The sequence below is a fragment of the Falco peregrinus genome, chromosome 1 (genome assembly GCF_023634155.1).
Source record: "Falco peregrinus isolate bFalPer1 chromosome 1, bFalPer1.pri, whole genome shotgun sequence".
NCBI lineage: Eukaryota > Metazoa > Chordata > Aves > Falconiformes > Falconidae > Falco > Falco peregrinus.
In genome coordinates, this window is record NC_073721.1 from 129,778,505 (window position 1) to 129,802,639 (window position 24,135).

Consider the following 24,135-nt stretch of genomic DNA (forward strand, 5'->3'; position numbering starts at 1 on the left):
CAGGGAAGGCGGTGCTGGCTGAGTGGGGACTGAGGTGGTGTCACCCCATTTTTTCATGAGACTGAGCACCCTGGGGTGCTAGGGGTGCGGTCTGTGGTTCGGCCATGTTTCTGGCCAAACTATCGACGCTGCTTCTTCGAAGTCCTGGCATTATGGGGCCATCGGAGCCTTTGATTTTGTGGGTGACCTGGCAGATGAAAGGTGATGTCCTGCTGCTGCCCCATCCCCACTGGGGACTTGTTTTGCCAGTGTGGCTGCTAAAATGGGTTTAGAGTGTTTAGGGTTGGATTTTCTAAAAATAAGTTGCTACTTAACAGGTTTACTCTCAAAGTGGTGCTTATGGTTCCAAAAAGGAGATTTAGAGGTTTTAGGATTGGGAGTTTTTTGGTCTCGGGTGCCCAGCCTGGTATTTTTTTGGGTGCTCCACAGCACCCAATACAAAGCAGGTACATGAGGTCCCTTGTCCCTATGCCCAGCCTGGGCCAGGCATGTGACGGCAATGGGCACCTCGGCTGCTCTCGGGGCTCTTTGGTTAAAGCCAGCGGTGGGACAACCTGCAGGTGCAGGCAGCTGATGTGGAGTGGGTTTGGAGGAGCCCGGGGTGAGCCCCTACCATGGTTTGGGGGTCCCTGCTGCCAGGAGCCGGTTGCAAGGCTCTATGTTTGCCTGCCTGGTCAGTGTGTTAGCTCTCCCACTGACGCCCTGCTTGAACTTATTTGCTTTTCTTTGTGTAAAGAAACGCCACCCAAAAGCCTCGTGTGCAGGAAACACCCCTGGGTGCTCACCCTGCTGGCTCTGGCAGCCCTGGCCCATCCCTTGGGGTCAGGAACAAGGAGCACTGGGTGCCCCCCAGATGAGCACAGCCCCTGCTCTGAAGTCCCCTAGATCCTCCCCCAGTCACACCCGCGATCCTGCCTCCTCTCTGTCTGCATTCCTCCCCAGACCTCACCAACCCCTAAAAATGGCATTAGGAGATTAAATCAGCCTGTACGGTTGCCTGGCCATCACGCAGGGCAGGGGCAGGGCTGTCCCTGGCCTGGTGGGCTCTCTGAGGCTGATCTCCGTGCGGTTCCACCCGCGGCAGGGCATGCAGTGGCCGAGCAGCTGTTGCGAGCCCCGAGGCTCTGCCCTTGAGTCACAACCATCGTGGCTGCGGTACCACAAGGCAGAGTGGCAGCGCCTGCGGAAAAGCTGGGACGACGCTGTGGCGCTCAGTGTTGTTCTCTGCCTTGGCTGAGGAAGAGTTGTTGCTGCAGACAAGGTGTGATTAACTGCCCAGCTGGTTACTTGGGGCACAGTGGGCCGCCCAGCAGGGCAGCGGTGCACCACCAGGCACTGACATGCACCACCAGACACCGACAAGCACACGGTTTGGTTTCAGTTTTATTCTGGACCCGGGAGTGGCAGTGATGTTGCTCCAGCAAAGCCCCACGGAGTCCAAAGTGAATCCCTGCAGCAAGCGGCCCGATCCCGGCTCAGCCATCTCTGGGGCTTTCAGCTCAACCCGAGCAGTGGAAGGGTCCTGCAGGGAGAGGGTCCTCCAGGGAGGCCCCAGCCCGCTGGCAGCACAGCAAGGAGGGGAAGGCCTCGACCCTTGCCTTGCCCCACCGCGGCCCCTGCGTGTTCGCTCAGGTGTTTGTGAAGAGCCTGGGCTGTGGCTCCTTCTCTTGGCAACAGGGGAAGTTTAAGCCTTTCCTACAGTTCATCGCCACGGTGCTGTGCCAGTGCACACACACCCCGGTAGGGCTGGGCTGGCAATACCACGGGTGAAGAGCTCCAGGTTCAAAATAATCCTTCCCCCTTTTCTTTTCTTTTCCAAGGGTTATATTTAACCTGGATTTCCCTCCCTGATCCAGCTGGCGCGCTGGGGTGTGGCTGCCCTGCTAGTCACCACCTGAGCAACCTGCTCTTTGCTCCTCACGAGGTTAGAGGTTACTCCTTATTCTGCAACGACATCTCATTTTAATTTTTATTTTCCCCACTGCTAAGCTTGTCTTTTAACGAGAGGATCTGCTCTGAGATCCCAGCCAGCATCCAGCACAGGAGGAAACATGTTCAATTAGAGGTGTATTAAGGACTTTTTGGGCTTCAAGGAGACCACAGTTATCTTTGGCTTTTGTACCTCAAACTCTGTCCTTTTGTTCTCCCTGATGTGTGGGTTTTTTTTTTTTTTTATCTCGGGTAACAGAACTGGTTTTGTGCTAGAGGAAGCAGCAACTGCCTCTTATGCTCCAGCTGCAGCGAATGCTAACGAGGGTTGGGGAGCACTGGTGAGCCCTCCCTGAATGTAGATGACCTAAAATTGTAATGAAAAAAACCAAACTTCAAAGAGTGAGTGTTGCTTTTCATCTCAATTAAGTTTCCTTTCCTAGGATTGGGTTTCTCAGCTTCCTATTAATTTTCCAGCAGTTCAGAGTCAGGTTTTCATTTGTATTAAGAACAAGCAAAGGTGGGGGACAAAAGAAAAAGCTATTGCTGTACAGCCTAGGAGTACCTATCTGAAGAAAACTGATTTTGGTTTTGCTCCATTCTTTAATTAATTGTAGCATTTCCTTTGGAGTCTCATCTTTTGACATCGACATCTCAGTGTTAAGATTTTGAGGGGTAAAAAATCCTTGCTGCTAAATCTTAGACTGCTCAAATACCACTAGCGGGAGGCACAAATTAGAAATAGCCATAATAAAGCATTTAGGGGCTTGGTTTTAAAGGGCTTTTGCTAAACCTGGCTTGGAACAGCAATGCCTATAGCCAATTAAAGCCGCCTAACAAAGGTGTGTTGCCTGCTGGGCAAAGGCAGAGAAGGCTCTTCAGCAGCCCATTTTGCCTCAGCAATTAGCGTAAAAATTCACCATCGAGAGGAAAATGTCTTTGAAAGCAAAGTGACTTTTCTCATTAGAAGTTCAAAGGCCAGTGATTTCCAGAAGGGACTAAGGCTTTTTCAGGAGGGAACAGGGTGTTTGGGGGGTGTAGCCATGCTGGAGGGGTTACATTCTTCTTCTTTGGGACAATCCTGCGCATGGGCATCTCCCTCAGGCACTGGGGGTGCTGCCTTGAGGACGGGGAAGGCAATTTTTTTGAGGGGGGTGGGGCTGGAGCTGCATCTCAGTCACTTCTGTGCCAGTTTGTTGATGAGAGCTTTCCACTCCGATCTCTTCTGTGTGATGTAGGAGGGGGTAAGGAGCTGCAGCAAAGGCTCCGGCCGGCCCCTGAGGTATCCCTGACACAGAGCCTCTGCGTTGCAGATCACGTACATCCCACAGTCATAGCTGTTCTGCTGGGCAGGTGCCTTCTCCTCCACAAAGGTTGCTTTGCCCTCTCTTTTGCCCAAGAAGGCCTCCAGCTTCCCTGCCACTTGCTTGGCATGGACAGAGTTGCATTTGCTGTGGGAATCGTAATGGGCGAAGCACTTTTTGTCCCTGAAATAAGCCAGCAAGCTCCAGTGGGTGCCCCCAGCAACCTGGTTGGAGTTATCGTTGACAGGCAAGAACACTAGCTTCTTGTGGAGAAGGTCCAGAGGTTGAAGGAATATGGCTATTTCTTCCTGACTAAGGGCACATTTAATGAACTGAGCCACTTCAGGGCTGATAAAACAAACCTGATCGCTAAATTCTTGGAACTGGTGGTTGGCAAAGTACTCGAAGGCAAACCCGATGATGTGATCGTTAAGCCAGTTTGGGGGCTCCAGCAAGGCAATGTCCGACTGCCTCAGCAGACTGTCCATGTAACTGAGAACAACGGGGTCCATCCTGCTCAGGTTGGGGCCACAGCACTCCAGGAAACTTCAAAAGCTGAAACATAGAAAGGAAAGATGAGTTAAGGAATTGGATCACACCTGGGACAAGATACGGTGCAACAAACATCTCGAGCGCCTTCTCAGTGAACAGTGAGCAAAAGCCTGTTTCCCAGACGGATATGTGCAGGACCAGCATTTGAACCATCTGCCAGATGAGCAGACAGACGACATGCAGCTCCTCATCTGCAACGCATGATGGGTTGAGCTGGGCTCTTCTGCTGCTCTAGGAGCAGTGCATGGCTCCAATTAGATAAATATTTAATCGTTGTGATCTTAGCCTCATAGCAAAGTGATTTCAAAGCAGTTCCTGCTCAGGAGCTTCAGGCATGCCTTCAGTTCTGTGGTTCTCACAGAAACCATACGTGAGGATCTAGGAGATGTCGGCTGGTCTTTTGGCGTTTCAGTGTTTCACCTGCACAGTGACAATTGCTGTGATTCTTTGCGTTGCTGGTATTCTTTAAAGAGAATTCTTTTGGGGGTGTCTACAGCCATACGGTCCCTTTCACCTCGCAGTGCCATAGATAGGTGCCAGATGCATGACCTGTTCCAGGAAAACCTACTGGCCCGCCAGCACAGGAGGCAAGGCAGCGATGAGTAAAAACAAAGCAAAACAAGATCACAAACAAAACAGTTCCTTACTGTGGGAATCTTTAGGGCAAGTCTCTACCCAGCCAGGAGAGATTTCAGTAAATCAAGTACCACCGAAGCTGGATGGTCTGCAAAACACCTATCTTTTTTAAGCTCAGGTTTTAACTTGCCAAAATTTTGTGCATGACAGGAGAAAGTGCTCGTGGGTGTGCTGAGGGGTGAAGATCCCTGCAGGCTCCCACTGGTGAAGTCCACCTGTGAACAGAAGTGAGCAGTCATGCTGACCCACTCTTTCCAGTCTTTTGTCTAATGCCTAATACTCTATTTTTGTCCAGACTATGTTCTTCCCTCTTAATCTGTGCCTGTTTTCAACAAATAGAGGCTGCTTATCCTTAAAAAGGCTCCTGGGAATTCAAGTTGACTGTAGCACCTTGTCCTCCCCACCCATGTGTTCAAGGACGTACTTAAGGGACTTCAACAGGTCTTCCAGGCCGGACTTCTGAGTCCTTCCGTTTATCCGGTTATCAGAGTATCCGCTAATCCCGGTCCACCAGCCGTACCCTTCCCTTTCCCAGGCTGGTGCACTTGCTGTCTTGGCGCCCCAGGGGGTCAAAGCGTGTCGGAAGAAAGATGTACAGCACACAAGGAGGCGCTGCTCGATAGCCAACCCAAAATATTTACTATACATGAAATACTAATTATTATGATGGGGGAAATAAAAAAAAATAAAATCAAATGTTATGTGGTTCACATGTTAGAAAGAAGTAGATTTGTGCTTCTTATTGGAACATGAATCACAAAAAAAATCCTTCCTGGCCAGGTATGCAGAAATGAAGAGAGATTTATCTCTAAAAAATCTTGGCAAGGTCACATCACACGTGACTTGTAAATAACAAAATGGATGAAGCATGCTGCATGTGTAACACGTCGGAAGGAAGGGCCAAGAGGTAGCGTATCTGGGGCCTGAGAAAGCTAATAACTATTTGTGTATCGCTGATAGAGCCAAGAGATGCCAAGCAGCAAGAGTCACCAACAAGGAAGGGGAGCAGTCATTGTTATTTATACTAGGCCAAACACAATGGTATTTGGACACGCTTCCTACGTTAATGAACTCAAACTATTTCCAAGTTTGTGGAGCAAATCCTTTGCAACAGCCTGCAGTACAAAAATAAAACCAAAACCCCAAACTAAGTCCAAGCAACTCCATAACATGCCTGAATATAGTCTTGTTTAAAGAGCTGTACATCCTGCAAGCCTAGAAGCGACCAGTTTGCTGGTTTAGCAGGGTCACTGCTGAATTTTTTTCTGCGTGTGCCCATACAACGCCCCAAATTTTCCTTTATTGTGTGTTTTTTCTGCTTCATCTTCTCCTGGAGATGTACGAAATACAGCAAATACTTTTCCACTCAAGTCCAAACAGGATTATGGGCTAAAGAAAGAAGCGTCTTGTATTAATTTTCCACTCTGCAGAAACATCATTTGGGTTTTTTTGTTGGTTTTTTTTTCAGTCAAGGAAAGAAGGGAAGAAAAAAAGATGGTATTTGGCAGCTTCCTACGGTCAGGAAGGGAAAATGGTTATAGCAAATGCTTAATTGCCACTAGCTACTACTTTTAAATTTTATTGCCATCTGGTATTTGTGAAACTGCCTGTGAGTTCTGCAGGGTGACTCACCGTGTGCAGTGCACAGCTTAAAGGAAAGCCCTTCCTAGGCTCAGATGCCTTTCAGAGCCACTTAAGGTAAGTGGTGAGGGCTGAGTAGTGCAGCTGTGAAAAGCCATCAGCGAAGTTGCTTTGTTGGGGAGAACCTTGCTGTTACAGCTAAAGATGAATCCGCAGAGAAGCTGGGATATGGATCAGGGTACCTTTGACGTTAAGGGGTGTTGAAATCCAGTTGCAGACTGGAAGCAACTCTGCTCAGACACAGCTGGGATTTGCTTCCTGAAGGCTCAGGCACACTTTGTTCAGAAGTTTTCATAAAAATAGAAATAAATACTGACGTAGGCCTGGAACGTTTGTTGTAAGTTGCCAACAAGAGCCTTGCTCATTCACTTTATTTGCATGTTAGTAGCTGAAGTTTGTGTAAACTCTTTTTAATCCTTGGGTTCTCAGAGGGATATTCATCTGCCCTGTTTTGAGCACTAAGATGAGAACACCCAGGAGAGAAAAAGGAGCATTTCAATAAAAATGTCATCAAGCCAACCAAGCTGAAACCACCCATTTCATTTATAGATTTGAAAATGGTGCCATCTTGCATCAATATGGCAAGAAGTCAAGTTTGTCTCATCTCTAAGTCATAACAATTTAACAAATAAGCTGCCATCGTTAATGCAAGTTTGATCCATAAACTGACAGGACTTCTTCGTGTCCAGGATGCAAGGCAAAGCCTGTGTTTTGTAATACTTGACAAAAACCCCCAAACCTATTATTTTCACAACATTAAAGACAACTACCTTCTGCATGTAATTGTTGCCTTGCACTCTGAAGGCAGCACTTGAGAGCCAGGGAACGCAACTCCCCAGTAATTGAGTGTAAATAGGCAGTGATGGAGCAAAGAGAGCATAAATAAGGATGAATCAGATTCCTAAAGTCTATTTCACTAAGTTAAATATCACATGCAGAGTGAATATTTTAAGGTGCCACGTCACTAAATTCCTGTACCAATTTTAAAGAATATGAAGGTACATACAAAAAGCCACCTGAAAGACAAATTATTCAGACTTCATCAGGGAAGAGTAGGAGGAACAGAGAAGTTTTCGGCAGCTTGGCTGAAGCCTTTGGAACCATTAGAGTAAAAGGCCCCATGATTTAATCACCAGACCATTTCCTTTTAGTGGAAATACAGTTTTTAGACATTGCCTCACTGCTCTTATTAGTGGTTGTTGTTAATGGTGGCAAGATCAGACAAGGAACATCAGTTTTTGTTTATTGGCATGAGCTGGGCTGGGCTATTGGCACCTGAGTCTCTGTACTTACCTGTCTCCTAACAGAGCTGAAGAAGAAGCTCAAGCCAAATTGAACAACTAAGCCACAAAAGAAGTGTACCTGTCTACTCTTTTGTTAAATGTAAGCAATCTCTTTGTAGCCTATAGGTTATAATTTCTGTATGATATGAGAACAGAGTCTTTGCGGATTCAGTAGGCCCTGAACACCAGACTCAGAAGAAAACATTCTTAATTTCTGTACGCACAGACAATACCCAGGCCTTTCCGTTCCCGACAAACTCCCCAAACCATACATGTGCTCTACGCAACCAAACTCCAGAACCTTGCTTTGTTTTACAACATCTCACTATATACTAGACCAATAAACTAAAAGCTGGAGGAACTACATCAAATGCTACTAAATCAAATGTGTTTTGCACCCCAGGATGGGGCTGGCCAAAGCATTAAGTTTAACAGGAACAAAACCCCAGTGACCCAAACGCCTGAGGATGAGAGATGCCAGCGAGACTCCCAGGAGTAAGGATGAGAAACTCTTCGGCTTGGTTCATCAGAATGATGTTAACCCAGGTGTCGATGGATCGCGCTTGCCTACTTTCAGAAAGTACTTGAGAGCGTAGTGGGAAGCGCAGGGAGGGCATATCATCTACCTGAACGCCCCAGGTGGGGCAGCACGGCTGCGGGCTGTCACCCCTCGGTGCGGGCAGGGGGCGACCTGCCCGAAGTGCAGCGTGCGCCGGCGGCCGGCAGTCGGTGCGGCTGCGGGTCAGGGCTGGCCAGCAGCTCCCGGGGCGGGCTCGCTCGCCCGGCTGCCGCTTCCATGGCAATAAACGGGCACGGAGGGGGTCGGTGTGGGCCGGCGGGGCCTGGGCCGGGAGCAGGGCCAGGGCCAAGGCCAGGGTGGGGTGCTGGGCCCGGCCGGCAGCACCGCTCCCTGCGAGCCCGCCCGGGCCCAGCGGCGGCCGGGAAGGCCCAGCTCCTCACCCGGTGCCGGTAACACGGCTCCACGTTGAACAACTGTAACGATTTTCCTTCAAAACGCGCGCTGAAGTCTTCGGGCCCGGTGGCAGCCGGCACGGACTCCCGACGGCCGCGGCCTCCGCGCCCACCGGGCACGGCAGCCACCGCCGGGACGCCACCGCCGGCGCTGCTGCCATGGCAACGCCGCCCGGCCCAGGCCCTCCCCACGCCGCCGCCACCGCCACCGCTCACCTGCCGCCTCATAGCCCGCTCGCCCTCCGCCGAGCCGGCGCCGGCCGGTTGCTGCGCGCTGCCGTAAAGCAGGCAGCGCCGCGTCGTAATGACCCAGTGGCCGCAGGGTGCGCGCAGGCGCGGGGGCAGGGAGGCTTGGGGCGCGGCCTGAGGGGCGTGGCGGCAGGCGGGGTGATGGGCGTGTCGCGCGCCGGCCTCCCCCCGTCTCCCGGCCGTCGGCGGGTGCGCGCGGGAGGCGCGCGCGGGCAGTCGGGCAGCGCCCGGGCGGCGGCGGCGGGAGCGGCCGTTCCTGCCGCGGCCCCGCAGCGCCCGCGCGAGCCCCTCGGCGGCCCCTCAGTGCGGCGGGCGGCGCGCCGCGCCCCGGCAGGCAGGTGAGGCGGTGGGACGGCGGCAGGGGCGGTGGCCCCGGGCGGGTGGGGGTGTTTGTGAGGGGGAGCGGAGCCCGCGGGCGGAGCCGCCGCTTGGGGCCGGGGCCGCCGCGCCCCGCTCGGCGTGAGGCGAACCCCGCTGGCGCGGTGGGACATCGCGCGGTACCGGTGCGGAGCTTTTGTTTGGCGGAGGTAGGGTGAGCCCCGCCGGTGGCGCGGGGTTCCCGCAGCGGGGAGGGGTGGCTGGGCCCGGCAAGCCCCCCACGCGTGGCTGCCCCGGGGTGCAGCGGCTGCCCAGTCCGCGGGCCCCGCGGCGGCCTCCCCACGCGTGGGAGCGCGCAGGGGCGGCCGGTGTGTGCCGCCGGTGCGGTGTGTGCCCCCGGTGTCGGTGCGCCGCCCTTGGCGCCCGTCGTGGGGCGGGTGGGACGCGCGAGGCGTGAAGGAACCGGCCGGGGTAGCGGCGGGGGGGCTTTAGCTCCCGCAGTGTCACCTGCCGTCCGTGGTCGGCGGCATCCCGCGGCTGCCCAAGGGGGGCGGCCCGACGCCACGGCGATGGGCGCCGCGGCGGGCGCGGTGGTGGTGGTGGCCCCGCCGGCGGCGCGAGGCGGCCGCCCGTTACGCCGCCAGCCCGCGGCTCCCTCCCGCCACCGAGGGGTGGCTGCCTCGGCTCCCCGGCGCGCCGGACCCTCACGAGAGCGCTGCACCTCGGGAGGTTAAAATAGTCGGTATTTCTTTCTGGAATTTTTCTAAATGTAGGCGAAACGGCCTTTGCTTTAACCCCCACCCCACCCCCAAACACCAAAATATCTCCACCGACGTGACTGGCGGTAGGACCTGCTGTAAGTTCAGGGCCGGGCTCTTTGCCGCCCTTCTGCTTATAGATCGGCTTCCTCCTCTTCCATTTACGTTTTCATATCCTGAAATCAAGCTGAGATTAACAAAGTCAGGAGCGTGAGCTCAGCAGAAATCATGGCTTTCACGTCCGTTGCTGCAGCGCATTACCCTGCCCATCGGCGTATAAAAAAATAATCACGTAGCGGCAGAGGAAGGGAGAGTGCCTGCTACGGGGAGGGAAGACAGCACGGTGTTTGGCTAAATCAATAACGAAGCGCTCTAATAAGTTGCTTCATAAATAGATTAGTAGTTGGAGAAACAGGTTTCTGTCTGGATCAGACGTTTTCCTGACTTTTTTTTCCTCCCCCAGGGGAGTGCTAGGAAATGACAGGGGACCGTTGTCTTCTCGTCAGGAGACGAGATGTGCGTGGACGTGATGGTGACGGGCGGTGGAATGCTTGGGCACGGCCTGACTGAGCTCGGCTTAACTGTGGGCACCAGCGAGCTCCGGCTGGGGTCACAGAGGCTGCGTTACTACTGCAGAGCATATTCTTTTCGGCCCATCGTCCTGGTGTCATGCGATAATTATTTCTCCTGCGTTTTTGAGCAAACTCATCCATTTCAGTGACTTTTCTCATCTTTTAATTATTTTTTTCAATTAAGAGGATTTTCTTTGCATTTTTTCCCTCGTGAAGGCTCTCACAGCCTTCGCTCTCACTCCTAGCCGTGATTTTTCATCCCCAAGACTATTTTGGAGGCTGTTGGCCTTGCTGCTGACAGTAGGGAAGGTAATTCAGCAGCCCTGGCACAGGACTAATAAGCTTTTGTTTCCTGGGCTATCAGTGATGATGCAACTTTAAATTTATTTATTTATTGCAATCATATAAAAATCAGGATGGCTTTAGCAATGTTTCATTTTTGAATATTGAAAAGCAAGTGGCCCAGCAGTGGCACCTCTGAAAAAAGCTTTGTTTGAATTCCATGATTCTATTTATTTGTGTAAAAAAAAAAAAAAAAAAAAGTATTGTAGGCTCAGTTTTGCAGGCTGTCTCAGAGTTCTTTCTTCTGTGCATCTGCAGTTACAGTTTATAAAGTTCACATTTTTACCCCATTTTTACCTTTTTTTTTTTTTTGGGTGGGGAAGCTGCATTTTAAGGTTGAAAGGTATCAAATGGCTGACATATCTGCTGTATCTTACACATGTTGGTGCTTATATATGCCATCTAAAACTCAGACTAGTAAACCTTCAGGATCCTTTGCTAGGAAAATCTGTCTAAATGTTTTATGCCTAAATTATTTTTATCTAGATGGTCATGGTGATTTTAGTGAGTGTTCATCGTGTTTGCAAGAAAACCTCTGAGAATGTGAAGCATGTGGGGTCAGAAGCTTGGGAAATGTGAAACCTGAGGTTACCTGCGCACCCTTAATTTAGCTCATTTTGAGGTAGGGCTGTACTAGAAATTGTAATCACCTGTGTACGCTTAATTGCTGGAAGGTGGGTGTCTGGTTGTGGGTGGAAGAATGGAATGATTGCTCCTCGGCATCAACTGCAAGTCTGCAGGGGGAGTACTGGGAGCACAGGGATGGTGCTGGTCCCGCCTCTGGTTTTTCAGCTTGGCACCACTGGGCAGCTGGTGAGGAAGACCAGGATTTGCCATCACAGCCTTGGGATTGGGGCATGCCACATAGTCCTGAAGCCTTAAATACCTTGAATCTAGCAAAACTGTGAGCAAATGTGATCCAAGAGTTTCTAAAGCCATTTGGGGTGGTGGTTTTTGGTGAGCATAGCATGGCAGTTCTCTGCCAAATTCTAGTTCTTGCTCTAAACTGTGGAGCTTTTGAACATAATTCCTTTAGAAATACATTTATTAGGAAGAAAACAAGGTCGTTGACCCACTTGGAGTATCTTAGCTGGTCAAACTCTATTTCAGAAATTCCTGGGTCCAATTGGTTTGTAAATAAAATAGGATTCCAGTCCCACTTGCACGTGAGATACTTGAGGAGCACTAAGGCAGACTGAGCGCCTGAGAAGAGCTGCTGTCTGCGGGAAGGAATCCTGTTGGTTTCAGATGGATTCTTTTGCTGTCATGTTCCCTGAGGTTGAAGGCCCATTCGTTATGTAGTGTATGAAGCTCTTGCCCAGGTTGTGCAGTCTGGCTCCCCAGGATGGGTAGGTGCGGTTCCAGCTTTGGAAGGCAGGGTGCTTTTTTGTGTTGAGGTTAAAAAGATGCACTTACCCTGTTTTCTCAGGCTCGGGTCCTGCGTGTCTGCATTTGCTTAACTTCCTTTTGAGTGAACAGCATTTCTTTCTTCTCTAAAAAGTAAACATGAGCATAAATATTTAAAGGATCGTGGCTTAAGTTTGCAAATTCAAGACTCTCTAGCATTCCTCTGGACAAAAGCAGTATCATTGGAAATTTTGGTTGTGTCTGGGTAGTTCCCTCCTCTGGGAAGAAGCTTGTTAATTTGTTTGGGTTCCTGCTGCAAAAATATTCTGCTATGTTTTCAGGTTAGATGGCTGAGATTGTCACAAAGCTTAGGTGTGGGTTACTTACTGATTTGTAAAGGTGAAATGCTGCTGACAGGATGTCTATAGATGATCACAATTGAGATTATTTTTATGGTCATTTATTTTTCTTCTATGCAGGCCAAATATTTCCATAGGCTTTGGGGATATGTGTGAAGGCATAGGTGTTCAGGGTTCAGAATATATAGACCAAACATGTGAAACTTGCCAGATAATGGATAACAACAGGAAAAAAGGAAAATTGAATAGTCTTTGTTTTCTCTATGTGACTTTTAATATTAGTCTTGCTACTGTGCTTGGCAGGTTGAATGCCACAGTGTGATGTATGTCTCACTCCTGTATAGTGTCAATGTCTTAACTTTTGTGTCTTGGAATTACACATTAAAAGCAAACTCAACAAACTATATGACCTCAGAAAATATAAACATTCAGAAGGGAAGTGTATTAAACAGTGATTTTTAGAATTGAACCCTTTTGTGTATCTATTTTTAAAATATTATGAAGAGTTATGTCTTTGCTGGTCATCATGGTAGCTTTTTCTTTTTCCTGTGGGGAGGAATCCTGCAATGGCTACCTATGGAAAAGTCATAGAGGTAAAGTGGGAGCTGTATGCCTTTGCCACAAACAGTTTTTTTTTTTTTTAAGAAACCACCCATAATTTTTTATGCTACCTGGTTGTGTATTGCTGCTTCTAAGGGGTTTTTGTTGTGTTTTTTTTCCTTTCCATCACTTTTTTCCAATGGAGGACCATAGGATCACTTACATCAGAAAGGTCCTCAGGAGGTCACTTGGTCCAAAATCCTGCTCCCAGCAGGATTGGCTGCAAAGTCAGACCTGGTTCCTCATGGCTTTAGATGTTTCACATCTGTTGTCTTTCACCTGTGGTTTGCAGGTTGCAAGAAAAGAAGGGAAAAGGAGCAGTTTGAGCTGCGTTGGGTGGAAAGTGTCCAAGGAGAACAAGATTATACATGATCCACAGCAGTCCTTGTTCATAGAGCACAGCCTTCCACTTGCCAGCATGTCAAACTGCCTCTTTACATGGCATTTCCATGGTTTCATTAAGCTGATCTAGTAGCAGGCTTCAGTTGAAAGAGGATCTGTCCTGGCTGAAGTTAATCTTGGGAGGGGAGTGGGGATAGCCCTTGCCTGGGCTGACTTACTGATAATCAGCCCAAAGTAGGCAGGTGTCTGGCTCTGTACCGTTTTGGTGAAAATTCCTTGGAGGTGGAATGGTCATAAGCCGTTTTTCTAGGCAAAATGAAATAAGCAAACCCCTGTTGATTTAAGGATTATTCTTACTCCCCTGATTCCTCACTGCCATTAAAATCTTGCGTTGTGGTTTCACTAAGAGCCTTGTGAAGAGACAGAGCTGGGTCTCCTGCCAAGCCAGTTATCCGTCAAGGGAGATGAGTCTTAAGAGTGGAAAGCCTGTGGTGTGCTGAGGATACTTGGGGGTAGGACAGCGGTGAGGCTGGCTCTGTTTCTCACCTCAGCTCAAGCATGTTGTCCCTGTGTACAAACCAGCCTTGATGCCCAGCAGTTTTCCTTGTCTTGAAGAATTTGTAGTCTCAGCACACGGTGCTGTCATGGAAGAGAAAGAGGATAGGAGCTACGTGAGCTGGTGAGGCAGCAAATTATCCTGCTGTTGTATGGTCAGATAAACAATATGTCTGAGTTTGGGTATAGATACTTGTATTCTTTCTGCATAAAGCACTCAAGTGTGAGATGGAGTGCGCTTGGACCCTTTGAGATGCAGCTCTCCATCCTGCCCTGGGAATATTGATAGGGTCCCCATAGCTGCACCCTCTCACTGTTGATGTGAGATGAGTGAGTGGGGAGGCTCAGCCAGCTGCATCTCATCTAAGCTCTTGTCTCACAGCTACTGAGTGTTACTGCTTTCTTGCAGCCGTGTGCCTTCCTTAAAGCAAGATGAGGGTATAACTCTGCTGTGGTTTTCCTTCACCTAGCTACTGGGTTCTGGTGTACATTTAAAGTGTCTCTTCCAGGTCTCAGAGGTTTATAAAATCCATGTTGGTGTCAAAGTGCCTAGGAAAAGGCTGGCTGGAGGTATGTCCCCTGGAGGGGAGGGCTGGGTCAGGCCCTTTCAACTCTGGTGTTTTCAGTCGTTCAGACTGCATAAAGCCATAGAACCATTTAGGTTGGAGAAGACCTCTGAGATCATCAAGCCCAGCCGTTAACCCAGCGCTGCCAAGCCCAACACTAAACCATGTCCCTGAGCACCGCAGCTGCGTGTCTTTTAAATCCCTCCAGAGATACGTGACCCAACCGCTTCCCTGGGCGGCTGTTCCAGTGCTCACAACCCTGTCGGGGAAGAAGTTTTTCCTGAGATCCAATCTAACCCTCCCCTGGTGCAACTTGGGGCCGCTCCCTCCCATCCTGTTGCTTGTTCCTTGGGAGCAGAGACCGACCCCCCTGCCTACAGCCCCTGCCAGGCAGCTGCAGGGAGCGGGAAGGTCCCCCCGAGCCCCCTCCTCTCCAGGCTGAGCACCCTGAGCTCCCCCAGCCACCCCCCATCAGACTGGTGGCCCAGCCCCTTCCCCAGCTCCCTGTCCCATCGCTGGACACGCTTCAGCCCCTCCATGTCCCTCCTGCAGTGGGGGGCCCAATGCTGAACACTCAGGTGCTCAGCTCCTCTTAGAGGAGTCATCTCGGTTTCCATCCTTCGGCTCGTAGGAGTTTACTGCAAATACCGGTTAGGACCGAGGGGGAACAGAGCAGTGGTCTGTCCCACTTGGATACTGTGTGCAGTAGCAAAGGAAAAATATGTTTTAAAATACACAGATTGTAATGCATGGTAGTACTGCATTTGGTGTGGAGTGGGCTGCTATTCACTACCTATACTTGTTGATAGCTAACTGTTTATTTAGGATTTAACTGATCATACAGGTTTTCTCCTGCTGCTGCTTCAATTATCACCTTTATTAATGTAAAAATAGCAAAAATACGGATTTCAATACAATTTGTGAGCCTTATTTGCTGATCTCTCCACCTTGAGTAACTTCTGGTATACCCTGCTAATGACCTTGAATCATAGAGTTATGCCTCCTTCAGATGCCTGTTTAGGATCTTTGCTTTTATCCGTCAAACACTGATAATCTGACAGCCTCTGTGCTGTTTTTTTTAAACAAAATTCTTATGACTGTCTTCTATTACTTGTAAAGCATGACCTTTAAAAAGGTGTTGGAACATGGATATGATACATCATGATTAAACATTAATGGAAGTGGAGTATCTAATCCATATAGATGTAACTTTGAAAAACCTGAGCTTTATAACCAACCCAGACAATGAATGTTTTTGATAGACCGCCAAGAATTCTTTTATTGTATTCTGCATCTACGTGGTTGGTTTTGAGGGATGAACTTAAAACAAGTTAACTGAAAATATTTACTTTAGAAGACTTCTGTAAGTCTGCTGTCTTTTCATACTGCACATAAATAAGTAGACTGAAATAAAATTCTCAAAAACATGAAGATTTTTACTTTTACAGTACTTGTGTAAGAACTGTTAGGTTGGTTTATGCTTGTTGAGTGCATAGGACAACCTCCCCTGGGAGGAATTAGTAAATGATTTAATTGTTAAGGAATGTGGTCCCATTAGGCAAAAAATAAATAAATAATGAAATGCAGTAGATCATTAGAAATGTAGCACTTGATTAAAACAATGCCAGCCAACTTTTAAAGACTTTAGAATAAGCGTTTTTTGGAAGAGGGAGGTTATATTGGTAAATAACCCCTCTGGGTTTGTTTTTTTGAGAAATGTAAAGCGCAGGAGAGCCGGTCCCTGCTCCTTAATTCACCAATTGCTCAGTAAATGGGAGATAATTTCGTGGGTTTTGTTGCTGGTGGTGCTGGTAAGGGTGGCTGAACAGCTCCTGCTTGAAGAAGGGACTTGGACAGACACTGCTTAAAGGCAGAGCCACTGCTGCTTCTGCTTCTTTTCATCAGAAAATAGAAATAGAGCCCTGCAGCGGGAAGGGCTTACTGGAGAGAGATGTAGTGGACCGGTGGCTCAGTCTGGATTAGTGGCACCTTGTCTGCAGAGCAGGGCGAAGTGTCTCGGTGAGCAACCGGGGCACATGCTGCATGCCTCCTCTTTCATGGCAAGACCGCTGCATGAATGATCTGCGCAGGCAGGCGCCTGCATTTCATGTCAGAAGAGCAGGTTTGTGTGCTGTGGCCATCGCCTCAGATAATCTTATCTGGAGGCACTTCACTGTGCCTGGAAAGTAAGCGAGGAGATAGGAGGACAATGCAGAGCAGAGGTCAGGTTTGAGGTGCCTGCTGCAGATAACGAGGAATCTTAAGAGTATTCCTCAACTATGAACAGAATGAGCTAACCAAAAGCAACTGAGAAGTCTGCAGGTAGGATTTTATAAACAGAAAAATGCCTTTTCTGCTCACTGCATAACCTTGTTCAACTCTAGTGAGATTGCCAAGCCCATCTTGACTGTGCCAAGGACAGGACCTGTTTCAAAGCACAGTTGTAGATGTCCCCAAACACATGTCTGATTTCACTGCAATCTGCAGTGATTTGATTTAAGGAATTCATTAGCATTAATAAATATTAGTGGTAATGTTTCTTCTTGTAAGGCTGAAATGGTATCTCTTAAGAAATTGTCAAGAAAGATGACTTAGCAGCAGCTGCCCATTGCTTGCCCTGCCAGGTTTGCTGCCGCTCAGTTGAAGAGACATGGACTCATGTGCGATTTCAGGCTCAAATCCCTTTTTCATTACAGGAGGGGAGCTGCAGGCCTGCCTTCAAATATATTGTTTCTGAGTTCAGCTGTACTGTGTGTTCTGTTTCTATTCCTCTCCCTCCATTTATGTGATATGAATACCTCTCTAGAGCTGTTGCTATTGTGGTGAGCAATACAATAAATAGGAGGACAAAAAGAAAAATAAATTAAAAAAGGAGCGCACCTCCAGCAAATATGGGGTGAGGATAATGAAATAGAGAAAAAAGTGAGCACTGAAGTCTACGTCTGTGGTATTGACAATTCATCCTCTCACCTAAAAGTCTTTGCTGGAAAGGAATAAGATCTGAAAACTGAAACAAAGAGAAGAAAAACCTCTGCTTGAATATTTTCCTGTATTTTTTTTCTTGTTGAAGGAGGGTATGAATCTCACTCGGAGCATTTGCGGGATGGGTTTTTAGCAACATTGGGGTTTTCCTCCTGTGGTTTGCTTCTCTTCCGTGCAGCTGTCCTACTTGAATGCTGCTTTCATTTTTGTTTTGTGCGGGAAGATGTGAAACTTGAGTAGTAAAAGCTGAATGAGAAGTTTTATGCAGTTGTTGTAGTCTAGCGAATGGCCCCAGTGTGAGATCTCCAGTGCTAAATACAAACAATTTTCAATTACATGCAAAACTCATTTTGAAACCTCAATCTAAAGGTAGTTCAGTGCCTGATATTGGTGATTCAAGCTGTGTGGCAGGGAGATTGCAATCTTCTCTTGTGTAGTGTTTATTTTTAGTAAAAATGGAATCCTAGCTCTTCTTTCAAGCCCAAAATAAAAAAAAAAACCTTAAAACCTGCAGACAGGTATTTAATGTGTTTTAGGTGCAGTTTTTCTGTGTTATTTGTAAGTTATTTTTACTCGAGTATGGACAGTCTTCTGTGTGGAGTATGGTCTGGTTTTTGTTGTGTGGTGTTTTTTTTTTTTATTTTTGCTGGATCAACTTTTCTGCTGTTTAGGTTTTCTGGGAGCATTAATCTACATACTTTTCTTTCAGGTATGCTCTTCAGGGGGTAGAGGGGGCAAGTATTCAAAAAACTTGAACAGTTTTCCTTAGGTGGAGGATCATTACAGGTTCAGATGCTGCTGCTATTAGTGAGACTCCCGTCAGCTGCAATTTAATTTTCTAAATGTATAAATGTTGAAATTCCTCATCGTTGTTGAAAGTATGCGTATTTGTGTGCTTTGGGGAGCTGTAGCTCTGAAATGCCAGGATAATATTTAGTGGACAGCTGCTGATGGATTTGAAGAGAACTTCAGTCTCTGCTGGTAATACTAATTAATCATAACAAAATGCAACTGTTTTGCTTTCTCAACTCCATGCAACAAAAAAAGCTTTGTGGGTGCAAAATGATTGTAAAGCTGCAAGGTCAAGTGTGAAAGTTGAGCAGAAATAGGGACTTAGGGACTTGGTGCACATCGGTATCATGCTTTGTAGACCTTGGGGTGCTGAATCTTCAGGAACACACTCTTGAGCTGGGTGCTTTTGGAACTTTAGAGATGACAGAAACGAAATGGGAGGAAACAAAGCTCAAAACGAACAAAAAAAATTCCTCTGGTTTAGTTTTGGATCGTTACATGAGGCTTAGTACAATCCTTATGTGACGACCAAGAGAGGAGATGCCATGGTGACATGGAGGACATGGGTCAGGCCAGGTTAGACCTGCAGGTTTTGAGATCACCCTGTGTGCTTTTGCTGGCAGCGCTGAGGACTGCTGCTTCATTCTGCACTTCTCAATGCTCAGCAGCTCTGCAAATCCAGACCTAAACTGTTCTGTGTGTTTTCTTGGGCTTAGGAGTTTTTTTTGTTTTTTGGGATTGGTTGGTTTTTCTTTTTTTCCCACTGACCTAAAAATAACCACAACTCAGGTCACCTGGTGGGAATTGTTGCCCATTGTAGAGGTAAGTAGGGAAGTAATTTTTCTTTGGTGGCATTTACTTGCTGATAAGACTGGTTTTTTTAATGTATTTCCTTTCCTCATTCTCTTCATGCTTTCTCATTTCTCAAGAAACAAGATGTGGGTCCTTCTGGTGCCTTAATGCAGAACTGAATTAATCTCTGTGTTTCATGTGTGTGCTGAGATATGCAGCGGTGCAAGTCCTAGGTAGGTGAATTTAGTTTGGACAGCTGTGCAACTGTATTTTTGAGGTAAACAAGTATTTTGCTCATGTTACAAAGTATGCCCAAAGGATTCCTGTTGCAGGTGAAATTTTCATTTGGGTTAGCTCCATCGTTCACTACACCAGGCCTGAAAATGGTGAATACACATTTGCTCCTGCCTTTGTCATATTTTCTAATTTTATTTTTGATCTGAAGCAGTTAATGCTGCAGTGTATGTTGATTTTTTTTTTTTTTTGGGGGGCAAAAACAGTATGAGGCAGTGGCTGTGGTCTGCAGGGTGTGGCTCAGAAAGGTTTCTGATTCCCTTAGCTAGGCTGAGCTGGGAAGGGCTAATTATAGAGACAAACTGGGGAAGGAAGAGAGAGGGGTCAATTAGAGCATCCAGCACAGTTTCCTTTAAATTAGTGGTTGGGCTGAATAGATTAAAAAAAAAGGCATGGAGTGAGATTTCAAATGCTGTAGTGTGGAGCAGGGTCGGCAGCTACAGCAGATGGTCTGCAGTTTTGGTTTGGTTTAAGTAAAGAACATGTTGAATTAGTAGTTTTATTACCAGAACTGCCAAATCGAACTGAAAAGGCAGAGGAGACGTTACTACTGTTTTTCCTCTTTAATATGTTGTTGAGTAGCAATACATTGTGGTAGTGAATGAAGCAAAGAAATGCCTTGCCTCCAACCATTGAATAAAATGGATTTTCTGTGGGGAAAAAAAATTGTGTGGTAGTTTTAAGTCTTTAATACTCAAGAAGTTATATTTTCATAAAAAGACTACCTTGCCCCCTGCATCTTATCTAACCATAAAATAGATTCGTTTTGGATGTGTTTTATCCCTAGTTGAAGAGCAAACTGGGGCTAAACTTCTTGAGGCTGTTTTATGGGTTTAAATTTTTTTTTCCTGGATTTATGTATGAACTATCTCAGATTAGAGGACACAGTATTTAAAGAGGTGAAGTGGTATGAGCTCTTGGCTCCTAGCTCTGTAGGTGTGGAAAGCAATAAACCCCTATGCCAACTGGAATTCATGCAAGTCAGTAAAAAAAAAAAAGAAAGAAAAAAAGCTTTTTATGGTGCTCTTATCAAATGATCCTTTCAGTCCCTTAACACACCCTCTTGTCTCAGTTTTTTTGTCTTTAGGAAAAAAGCCTTGGTTGGCAGGCCCTCCCTGTTTCTGCCGTGTATTTTTGCTTTTCCTTTGCTGGACAGCCTGCCTGGCAGCATGCAATGACCGAGAATTGCTGTGCAGAAGTGGAGATGCCAAGGCAGGGAGAAAAATCCCAAGTTTTATCTGTGCTTTTCAGTCCAGATTGGCAAATTCCTTCTGCTGGTGGAGTGACTTATCCCGGGCTTCCTTACTGGAGGCCACATCTGGCAGGGCATCAAAGGAGCAGCCTGTGCTTTCAAACCAGAGCTGAACCAAGATCTTCCTCGAGTGAAGGTTGTTTTTCTGGTCCTGGGATCTCTTGTTGTGCAGAAGATGGTGAGATGCGCCTAAATCTCAAGGAAATTAATGATAAACTTGAATAATTCATCCTGAGGGTGAGAAGGGTTTCTGCTTGCTGCTTTGAGCAAGACATGTGCTTGTCCAGAGTGTCTTGCTCATCTGGGGAAGGGTTGGAAAAGGCCCTTTGAGATCAACGATACAATCAGCAGAACATTTTTTCATTTTTTAGTCTCTTTTGTAGAGCTGCTATGTAGGGTTTTAGTGTGTCAGTTAGAAAAGTCTTAGGCTAAGAGATGCGCTTTGCTTAGGGCTGTGATGCCAGCAGAGACTCTTGTCCTTCTCACCTTCGTTCTCTTGGTAAAGCCAACCATATAAATGCTTCTCACTCATTTTGGTTAAATCAAGTTAACTTTAAACTTCTGAAGAGTAATTTTTTTCTCTTAAGTGTATTTGTTCAGAGCAAGGAGTATGAGCAGTTCCAGCAGGAGGAGTTTAGGATGGTGCCGCCAGCAGGGAAAGGCACAGCTGGACCTAGGAGAAGACATCGATCTGCACGACCAGATGTCACCATTGACTTGATGCAAGAACCTTCTTGTGAGCTCTACTTTTGGTTTTAGGAATTTTTTCAACTGAAACATATTGTCAGTGTTTTGTAGGTTTCTATAAATGTTTAACAGTATTATATAGTATTTTTAGGCTTATTCGACTTGTTTTATTGTATTGCCTGCGTGCCGTAGTTACAGCCCCAGATCTCTTGTGGAAGTTGTTTGCAACTCCATCATTCAAAATGGATCCATAGGTTCTACACCAAGGAAGGTGACAAAAAAAAATATATAGTGCAGGGTCTTGGCACACCTACAGCCTTTGGCTGTGGGTTGTTTCTGTTTTGTAGGTGTTGTGTAAGGGAGAGAAAAGCTTGAGAGTATATGGAAAGGATGTATAAATACTTAAAGGCTGCCTCATTCAAATGTGTGATGGGAGAGTTGGAAAATTATTAAAGTAGTGTTTTGGTTTTTTTCCTTGATGGGTTGGAAATGGAGATCAGCATCCTGAGCTGGCAGAGGAGTCAACCTCTTGATAGTGATCTTAAGTTATACACAAGGAAGAGCCTTAGAGGTACAGATAAAAAATGCAAAGCTAATTCAGTAAACATGTATTAGGATGCAAGAGAAGAGCAACACGCCTGTATAAAAAATAATGATTTTTGCTGCAATGTCCTGGCAGGTTGCGGCAGGGTAAGATTGCCTTTCCCCTTGTCAGAGGGAAGCTGCTCCACTAGCTGAGATAAATGCCTGAGAGGGGAGTTTGACCTTACCTCCCCCCCCCCCCCCCCCCCCCCCCCCCCCCGTCAGGTTTACCCACCTCAATTTTTATTTACAGTGGCATTTTAAATACCAATCACTCTGGTTTCTCTTTTGCTGCCACATTGCATATATGTTTCTTTCCTTCACTCACTTCTTGGTTATTTCATGAGCATGACCAAGTCCACAGCACAGAGCTGTTATGGTTTTCATATCACCTCCTAATTCTCCATCTATATTGTGCAATCCTTGGAGTTTCGGAGGGTTGCTATAATACTTATTTAAGCATTTTTTCTTAGTTTTTTTAGCTGGAATTGATACATTGGTCTGTGCATTTCCCCCCTCTCTTGTTGCATGTGTTTTGTGACAATTTAGGACATCTTAAACAGAGGTTCCTACTTTTTTTTTCCCCCCTCAAAGTCATCAAAGCTTCATATTTTTATTTTGTATTGTTTCCCACAGAGTGACAGGTTGATTTTCCATGTGTCTCTGATCTGTCCGCACAACTGTTGAGCAAGTGGAATTTCACTGTATTGCTGACTTCATTTTTTCTATTCAGTTTCTGAATTAGTCCTTTAGGTGAGAGCACTTAACTGAAAGGCATTGCGTTTTGTGAGGTGCTCGATATATCTTACAACTAAGTTGGCTGTATTTCCAATTAAGATTTTAGATGGTCGGCTTTAGGTAGTTACATGTGAAAGCTGTACCTGAGCGTGGAAAGTGGCTTTCTTTAGGCAAGTATGCTGAAGAAGGTAATTCTTTGTTAGGTCTGGGTTAGTGGTTTAAATAGTCTTATTTAATTTTGCATGGGTTTAGATTTCTGGTCATGCCCAGTGCTGTGAACTATTTATTTTTATTTTTTTTTTTTTCCCCTGCTACAGTATGCTTAGCCTAGTCAAGTGTTATACCCAGCTTTAATTTTCTGTTTCCTATGATTCTCGGTTAACCCTCTTTTCAGGAAATTAGTGGCTTCCTGCAGACTATTTGTAGTTGCTGTTGGCGGAGAGAAGCGAGGTGATGTCTTTGCAATGAAATATGAAATGTTTGGGAAGATTAGTTTTGGGGTACCAGGGTGGATTTTTTGTTTGCTTAAGGCATTGTCTAGGTGAAAAACATGCAGCAGTGGCGCTTGCGTTAATGTTATTTACTGGTGTTTGAAGAATATCTGATGCTATTGTCTGTTCCTTCATCCATGAAATCTAATCTCTGCTTGAATTAGCCTTTGTAATAAGGCTCCTGCTTGATAAGTAAGTAGACAAATATTAGGGCATTGCCACCAAGAGCTTGATCCTTCACTTGAGATAAAGCGGTTGTGCTTGAACATAGGTTGTTTATGCACAGAAAACAGACTTATCAGCATTCCTGAATTACCCCTGTGGCAGACAGTGGGCACTCCTGCCTCCAAACAAAGCTGGATTTAGCTAGATGGCTTCTTCCCCATCACAGAAAAAAATATTTTCCCATTTTTCTGTGTGGACGGTATTTCTGGTGCTGCCTACAGCATGCATGCAGAAAATGCATAAGGAGTCTGGTGTCCGTGGGCAGCTCCCGTGTGAGCCTGGGGCTTCCAGCGCCATGGCTGAAATGTGCAGCCTGTTCCCTCTGTGCCTACGCAGTCTGGCAACCTGGTGATGAGGAGGAGGATGACTGTGGGGAGTCGGAAGCAGATTGTTGCCATTGCAAGTAAAGCCACTTGTCCATCCTGCTCCAGAGCAGAGAGGGGGCCTGGAGGTCGAGCGTTTTCAGCGGTTGAGCATAACAAGTGAGTCAAGCTACACTGAGCCTCCAAGCTTGGGTGAGATGGTATCGGTGTTGGAAGGTGGCTGGTGTGTATTTACTTCTGTTCAGGCTTGGAAAGCATAGGCACAAGGGAAAACAAAAATCATGTTAAATGAGGTATTTCTAAAGTGTCTTCATGACTTTCCAGAGTGATGGCAGTTGTGAGGTGGATTTTTTGGATTTTTTTGGGGTGAAGTGGGGGAAGAAGAGGTGGTCCTGCAGCTGATGAGAGAGGCAGCACTACGGTAGAGATGGCAGGCGTTGCAGATAGAGGAGGTCTCTTCCTGTCCTTATGCAAAATTCTTGTTGCAGCTTTACGTTAAGGGGGAATCTTTTATAAAATAACACCAGGACACCCCCTTTAAGAGCAAAAGCATAGCAACCAAGCCTATAACATGGCTGTGCTCAAGATGAATCTGGAAAACCCCTGACCTTTAAGTTCTTTGTCATGTTATGGGAGATGAAGTAAACTGCTC

General features: G+C 46.9%; 2 protein-coding genes across 12 annotated transcripts in view; one reads left to right on the top strand and one right to left on the bottom strand.

Annotated features, from left to right (window-relative positions):
- Positions 1-1,368: 1,368 nt before the first annotated feature.
- Positions 1,369-8,628, bottom strand: SENP8 (SUMO peptidase family member, NEDD8 specific). 2 transcript variants are annotated; one of them, XM_055818956.1, is made up of 2 exons: positions 8,534-8,628; positions 1,369-3,788 (listed from the first exon to the last, which is right to left on the bottom strand). In XM_055818956.1, the coding sequence occupies exon 2, from the start codon at positions 3,743-3,745 to the stop codon at positions 3,107-3,109; it is 639 nt and encodes a 212-aa protein (XP_055674931.1). In that variant the 5' UTR covers positions 3,746-3,788; positions 8,534-8,628; the 3' UTR covers positions 1,369-3,106. The 2 variants fall into 2 exon arrangements, with proteins under 2 accessions (XP_055674931.1, XP_055674940.1); XM_055818965.1 differs by lacking the exon at positions 8,534-8,628 and adding an exon at positions 4,433-5,208.
- A 121-nt stretch (positions 8,629-8,749) lies between these two features.
- MYO9A (myosin IXA) overlaps positions 8,750-24,135 on the top strand; it is a 184,219-nt gene continuing 168,833 nt past the window's right edge. For 9 of the 10 annotated variants that reach the window (XM_055818976.1, XM_055818992.1, XM_055819003.1 and 6 more), the window contains exon 1: positions 8,750-8,904. The gene's annotated coding sequence lies outside the window, so the exon portion shown is untranslated. The remainder of the gene's footprint in view (positions 8,905-24,135) is intronic. The other variant, XM_055818981.1, reaches the window with a different exon arrangement.